This window comes from Equus przewalskii, chromosome 21 (genome assembly GCF_037783145.1).
Source record: "Equus przewalskii isolate Varuska chromosome 21, EquPr2, whole genome shotgun sequence".
Lineage (NCBI taxonomy): Eukaryota > Metazoa > Chordata > Mammalia > Perissodactyla > Equidae > Equus > Equus przewalskii.
In genome coordinates, this window is record NC_091851.1 from 27,320,887 (window position 1) to 27,328,561 (window position 7,675).

The 7,675-nt window shown below is 44.7% G+C and overlaps 1 protein-coding gene across 1 annotated transcript in view; it reads right to left on the bottom strand.

The window, feature by feature from the left end:
• SAMHD1 (SAM and HD domain containing deoxynucleoside triphosphate triphosphohydrolase 1) overlaps nucleotides 1-4,680 on the bottom strand; it is a 52,688-nt gene extending 48,008 nt beyond the window's left edge. Inside the window, exons 1-2 of the mRNA XM_070588326.1 lie at nucleotides 4,232-4,680; nucleotides 720-786 (exon numbers count right to left, since the gene is read on the bottom strand). Coding sequence (XP_070444427.1) covers nucleotides 720-786; nucleotides 4,232-4,571 — 407 coding nt within the window. The 5' untranslated portion in view covers nucleotides 4,572-4,680. The remainder of the gene's footprint in view (nucleotides 1-719; nucleotides 787-4,231) is intronic.
• Between the last annotated feature and the right edge of the window lie 2,995 nt (nucleotides 4,681-7,675).

Here is a 7,675-nt window from a genome sequence, read left to right on the forward strand (position 1 = left end):
GCACAGCAAAAACAACTGTGTTAACCAACAGGCAGGGATTCTATTTTATTTTATTTTATTTTTTTATTTTTTTGAGGAAGATTAGCCCTGAGCTAACATCTGCTGTCAATTCTCCTCTTTTTGCTGAGGAAGACTGGCCTTGAGCTAACATCCGTGCCCATCTTCCTCTACTTTATATGTGGGACGCCTGCCACAGCATGGCTTGCCAAGTGGTGCCATGTCAGTACCTGGGATCCGAACTGGCGAACGCCGGGCCACCAAGAAGTGGAACGTGCGAACTTAACTGCTGGGCCATTGGGGCAGCCCCAGGGACTCCATTTTAAAACACTTCATAGATTTAAAATGAGGACAGAGCCGGCCCCGTGGCCGAGTGGTTAAGTTCTTGAGCTCTGCTGTGCGACCCAGGGGTTTGCCAGTTCGGATCCTGGGCGCGGACATGGCACTGCTCGTGGACATGGCACTGCTCGTCAGGCCACGTTGAGGAGGCGTCCCACATGCCACAACTAGAAGGACCCACAAGTAAGATATACAACTATGCGCTGGGGGGATAAAGCAGGGAAAAAAAAAAAGATTGGCAACAGTTGTTAGCTCAGGTGCCAATCTTTAAAACAAAAAAAAATGAGGACAATTATTATCAGCGATCTTGGGCTTTGTCCCTCAAAGGTGAATAAAAAGATCATAAGTGTTCTTGGCTACAACATAAATTTTATTCTTCTTACCTTATTCCAAGCTCTTCAAGAAGAGACTCGTCAAGATAGGGCAGTAATGAACCCGTGATTTCATTTTCTTTGGAAGAAAAGGGAGAAAAAAGACGAATGATTTCAATATTTACAGCATATGTTTCTTTCAATTTCTTTCAATTTGGATCCCCCAGAATTTACTCAGATCGACATTTATTGAGCACCTGCTACAGTAGGGCGATGGACTGTGCCAAGCACCACTTTTTTGATTCACCACTTGCAAAGTCTTAATTTTAATTAGATAACTATTCCAAGAGGCTTCTTTTTTGATAAATCAGGTGAAAAAATTTAACTTATTTCAGTAAATTATTTACAAGGAAGTCCAGCTGCAAAACTGGCAGCTTCCTTCTAAAATAGGTGAAGTTTGGGGTGGAGGCAGGAAAAGAAATGTAAGTCTATTGTTCCTACAACAGTTAAGTCAAAACCATAGCCTGAGGGGGACCCAAAGTATTCATTTAGTTCTAACATCTCCAAGGAAAGCACATAATACTCTGCGTTTAGAAAGACTTATAGCTCACTTCTTTTTCTTTCTCTTTCTATAAAATTAATTCTAGTCCTGCCTCACTTCAGATTCCACAACTCTGGACTAGTTTCAAACAAACAAAAATCTTCTTTCTAAAGGTAACAGAGAAAACGACGAAGCAGTTTTCCAAAAAGAAAAAAATGTTTAAATGAAAATGGCATTATTTTGTATTTCTCTGTCATAAAAAAATTATTCAATGTAAAAATCCAAACAATATAAAAATATAAGGTATAAAATATCAGCTTACTTAAATTCTTCTGATGACCATGACCATTGTTAACATTTTGGATAACATCATTCTAGACATTTATCTATGTAATTATGTAATTTTACACAAATGAAATTATGTTGTTTATAATCTATTTTTTCCCCACCCAATACGTCCTAAAGATCTTTCTTGTCAATTATTAAACTACATCATTTTTAATGGCTGTCTTGTATTCTACAATACAGATGTACCATAATATATTTAACCAGTTTTTCCTGAGGCTTATGGTCCTCAACTCTAAAATGAGAACTACAGCTGTCATAGAGTTGTTGTAAAGATTTTATAAGATAAAACATATGAGGTGCATAGAGTAGTACTTCACACAAGATAAATGCTCAGTAAATGTCAGCCATCACTATTATTTAACACTTTTATCAATGGATATTTAGATCGCTTCTACTTTTTTGCTATTTATAACCAATGGTTAAAAGAATGATCTTTGAATATAATTCTTTGGACACCTGTATCTGTAAATTTCTATAAGTGAAATTTCTAATAAGAAAAAAGCATTGCCAAACGGTCCATGGTTGAGCCAACTGACACTTCCATCAATTTTACACATTTCTCCCATTATCATCTTTAAATATTTTCCAATGTAAATAAAAAATGGGTATTTTTTTAAATTGCTGTTGAAATTGAATGTCTTTTTCTGTTTTGACTGGCTGGTTGTCAAGTGTCTGTTCTTGTGTTTTGCTCATTTTTCTATTGCTTTTTTTTTCCTTGCTCTTAGCTGATTCCACAACTTTGATAATGTTCTCCATTTTTTTCTTTTAATTGGTTTGTTTGTTCCCTTATTGTTGATGGGGATCCACTGGTTTTTGATGACAAGACTTGTTAAGGTATAGCTGGCATGAATTCTGAAGTCAAAAAATCTAAGCTTAAAATCCAGCTCTGCTTTTTTCTAGCTGTGTGACCCTTGGAAAGTTACTTAACATCTCTGGACCTCAAATACATCATCTGTAAAAAAATATGGATTATAGCGTCTAAATTTCAGGGTTCCTGTGAGATTGTATTCTATAATGAGGAAAGAGACCCAGCACCTTATGCTTAGTTTTGTCAAATAAAAACAAATCTGGGCTTAGACAGGGAGAAATTTTAATTAGAAAGGAAGACAATTGCAATAAGGAGAATGTTCCGATCTCAAGCAGCTCAAAATCAAATAGGAAAAGGTGTTGCTGTTTTTTTATACGGTGAAGGAGGGGCAAGCAGAGATATGCAGAATCTTTGGAGGCAAAGTGACCCCAGTGGGGTCTGACAGGACAGTATCACACTGTGGCCAGCTGGTTCCCAAGAAAAGCTGATCAGGGGGCATATTCCACTTTCTTAGTGCTTGCTTAGGTTTGGGGGCAAGCAAGAGTTCAAGACCCTGTAGGAGAGAGAGAAGCCTGACTAAAGTTTGGTCAAGACAAAGCAGACAGTAAGAAACGAGCAACTGTGAACACCTGGTCAGTTTTTACCAACTAAAAGCATGTAGTGTCTTCTGCTAAGATTTGACTGTGGGTTCAAGAAAACAGATCATTCTGAAGGCTGATGAATTAATCTACAGAACACCACTGAAACAGAGAGCCAAGAGCACAGCCAATCACATTTTGGAGACAGAAAATATAAAACTACTTCACCCCCTCCTGTTGCTACTCAAAGAAAAATCCCATCCTAGCAACGGAGGAAAACAAAAGGGGGAAAAGGGAAAAAGAGAAGTACAATTTCCTACACCCATCAAGCTATCTTTAAGTCTTGAACGACTCAAGTCCCTCCCACCGTGGTCCCCCAGCCAGGGCCGACAGGGCTCCACCCCACAACTGCAAGAGTGTACTGAATTTGCAAATCGCACTACCTCCTACTGAACACCTCAGCGCATCAAGCAGAGGTTAAGCTTCCCACTCACTATAGGAAGGTGAGTAGATTTCATGTGGATGGATGCTTGAACTGGAGCCAGTAAAGGCGCTGAAAACTCACAACCTACACGTCTCCACGTGATGTGGCCAAGTTGTGGGCTGCTGGGAGTTCAGTGGTCAAGGGCACAACCCCAGTGTCTAGATTTAGCGAGGGAAACCGCCTTTGGAGAGCAAAACATGATCATAACCAAGCTCTGCAAGCGCAGTCCAGGAACACGCACTGAGCCCAACTGGGATGCTACGGGAGGCGACGCGGATTCGGAGATTAACAACCCAAGTTCCTTCTCCTTTAGGAAAACCCTGCGAAGGGGGGTGGGAGGGGGCCAGAAACTTAAAAGCACCAGAACAGACTCTAACGAGGCAAGTGTTCAAGGAGCTGCAGAAGCACAGACGGGCCCCCCCCCCCCCCCCCGAGCCCGGCGAGCCCTCCGACCAAGGTCTGGGGCAAACGTTCTTCTAACTAAACCCAGGGACCTGAGTCTCGCCTGTCCGGCGCTGGGGTGACAAGTTCCTGAAGACACCCACCAGAGTCAGACTAAGTGCTTCATCCAGGTTCGCCATCCCCCAAATCTGCTGCTTTCCTACGGTCCCCAACCCCAGGCGCCCCGCTTCTCCCTTTCCATCTCAGCGTTATCACTCCCGCGCGCCTCCCGCCCCAGGTCCACCCCTCCCGGCGCCTCCCGCCCCACGTCTCCCGGGGTCCTCTCTGAGGCCCCTGCTCGCCGCCTCAGGGCGCCCTCCTTAGGCCCGCCGTCCCCGCCTCGGGTCGCGGTCCGTCGGCCCCTCAGCCCCCTGGCCCCGCTACCTCGGAAGCGTTCCAGCAGTCCGGGATCACCGAAGCCACTGCGCTTTAGGAAGCAGCACACCTGCTCCGGGCCCCAGGTCTGGTGGTCGGAAGTGAGGTCGGGGCCCGGGGACCTCTCCGCCGCGGCGGAAGGGGTCTTGGGCGGGGTCCTCGGGCTGCCATCGCACCGGGGCCGCTTGGGGGGCTGCTCCGAGTCGGCTCTCTGCATGGCTGCTCCCAGCGCCCGGCGCGGCACAGTCAAGAACCGCGGCCGAGCCCACGCGCAGGCGCACTGACAGCGCGACACGGCCTGCGAGTCGGCTCCGCGTTCCCAGCCGTCTGGCCTCCTGCGCAGGCGCATTTATAGCTCAGACCTTGGGGCGAGGCTGCCCAGTCGCTTCAGCCACCGGACCCCCTGCGCAGGCGCGGTGACAGTCCAATGGCCCTTAACTCTGCCCCGGGTGAATGAGGAGGGAAGCCGCTAGAAGCAGAACTAAGGACGGTTCTAATAAGGGCGGGGGCGAGGAAGGAGCGTGCCCGGGACTCGTAGAAGTCTAGCCACAGTCCGGAGAAGGGACTTTTCTGGTGAATTGAGGTTACCTTCCTGCAAATGAGTTCCCCAGGCTTACCCTTGGCCATCCCCCTAAAAGGGCATCAGGCTGCTAGCATCTTCCTCGTTAAGAGAAAAATAGGCAAGAAGCTGAATTGGAAGACCCTGGAATGATTCAAATCTGATGTGAAGGTGTTTTCTTGTATTTCGCAAGTCCTAGAGTATTGCTGGGCAGTTCGAGGGCCCTGGGGATGCCTATCGGTGAACTCTTAGCCTATCTTCAGGTTTCCATATAGGAGCAAGCTTCGAACTTCCCCGCCAGAGACTCCTCAACCCCTCTCTCCATCCCAACTCCCTGCCCAGAGGAAAGGAGGTGGCCAATCTTGTTACTTAAAATTTATCTTCAAGGACCTTTTCTACCTGTTTTTTAAAGTCTATGAAAATGGCAGACATAGCCCCCTCACTTCAGCCACTCTGGGGCAGGACCCAAACTTTCCTATAAATCCTGGTCCTTGCAGTTAACTGGTAAAAGGACTGCTACTACCACTGCTAAAGCCAATACACGTCGCCATCAACCCAGCCATAGACCCGTCTGGGGGATAAAGGACGAAGGAGGCAGATTATCATGAAGCAGTGTGAACTAGTGGTCTAGCGGTGAGCAAAATATTCTTAGCAAACAGAGCTTTACCAGGCACTGTTTTAAGGACTTTACAAATATTAACTCATGGGGCCGCCCGGTGGCACAGCGGTTAAGTTCACGCCTTCTGCTTCTTGGCTGCCGGGCGTTCGCTGGCCCGGATCCCAGGTACGGACATGGCACCGCTTGGCACACCATGCTGTGGTAGGCATCCCACATATAAAGTAGAGGAAGATGGGCAAGGATGTTAGCTCAGGGCCAGGCTTCCTCAGCAAAAAAAAAAAGAGGAGGACTGGCAGTAGTTAGCTCAGGGCTAATCTTCCTCAAAAAAAAAAAAAAAAAACCCCACAAATATTAACTCATTTAAGTATCACAATAACCTTAGGATGTAAGGAAGTGAAGTGCAGAGAAATAAGTAATTTGCCCAAGGTCACACAGCTAGGAAGTGACGAAGCCTAGATTCAAAGCCAGGCAATCTAGCCTGGCTCCAGAGACCATGCTCTTAATCACCTGCCAACAATTGCTTGTTAATGGAAGTTTTGCTATAAAATTATTTCATATAGGTTAGCCCCAAATTTTCAATTGCTTGCTTGCCCCATAGACCCACGGGGGAACGTAGAGGAAGATAGACTTGCCCTCCATCTGCACAGAAGGGCCAGGCCCAGAAAACATGCCCTTTAGTCCCAGAGTAATTTGAGAAAAGACCAGATGGTTATCAAGACTTGTGAAACCGGAACAAAGGGGTAAAAGAGACAACAAATAGCATAGGTGTGAAAGACATATGTCAACTTGGAAATGACTGTTTTGAAAACTTGTGTTTATAAGACTTGTGGGAAAATCTGCCCTGACAGCAAGGCTTCCTGGGCAGTAGAAGGTGATATAAACAGGGTTTTAAGTTTAATCAGCTGGGTTTGTTGAAAGCAATTGCTTTTGAGAACTTTAATTTTCTATTTGTTCTTTTTGTTAGAGTGTAATTAAATGCCATATTTTTAATTTTTCCTCGAATCCCCTACTTTCTAGGGGCCCTAGATCTTGTGAAGGGTGGTTGTTTACTTGCTCAAGGTCACATGGCTGGTAAGTGACAGGATTGAGATTCAAAGCTGACTCCAGAACTTGGGGACCTTCCAGTTGGCCACTTCACTTACTTCCACTTCTAGTCCTGGTGATCCTATTCCACTCAGTCATTCCACAACCTGGGAACAAATACCTGCTAGACACAGGCCCTGTGCTCTGGTCATATTGAGAGAAGTGACATCACCCTGGATGTCAATCTTGCCATAGTTAGGACTAGAAAAGACTATTCGTTCAATTAATTTAAGGCCCATTGCTTAATGACCTTGAATACCTCCAGCAATTCTTCCCTGCCCTTTCCCAGCTGCCTGCCACCCACCCAGCTGAGTTGGCAATTTTATTTTTGGCAGCGTTAACCTTATGGTTTTTTGTCTCTCCACAGCTTCCTCTTCAACCTGTGCTGCTGGTTCTCGATGCCAGCTGCCACCACTCTGTGGTTCTCTAACTTCCTTTTCATCCTTTACTGAACCTTGCATCCTCAAGAGCTTCCTTTTTTCCATCTGCCAAAATCCCAAAGCCAAGCCAAAATTCTTGAAAAAAAGTATTGATTTCCTTGTCTGATAACAATCGTGCTCAAGAAAGAAAACTTGGAAAACAAAATGTATACATACACACATACAGATCCAAAGATCACCTCCTGTTATGTTGTGCCCCATAAGTCTTTTTCTATTCACAGATTTAGGAAATTATCTCCAGGCTGGGAATTCTTTGAAAGAGACCTTGCAAAATGACAATAGCTACCGTATTTGACTACTTACTATGAGGCTGACATTCTACTTGTGCTTTACTTTATATCCATAATTTCTAATCCTTATAACAACCTGATCAGATAGGTATTAAACTAGTTTGGTTTCTTTGATTATAAATACATTCACTCATTCATTCAACAAATATTAATATTTGTTGGCTACTTACTAATTGGCCTGGCACCTGAGAGACATCAATGAACAAAAGAAATAAAAATCCCTGCCCTCGTGAAACTTATATTCCAGTGGGTGGAGACTGGCAGTGAATGATAACGTAATTAACAATAATAAAGGTATATATTAGAAGTTGGTGCTATGGGTAAAAAAGTTTTTTAAAGAAGAGTAGAAGGGGATAGGGTCACAATGTTGGTCATAATAGGCCTTTTGAGAAAATGACATTTAAGCAGAGGATTGAAGGAGTCAGCCATGGAGGTATCTGGACGAAAAGCATTCCAGACAAA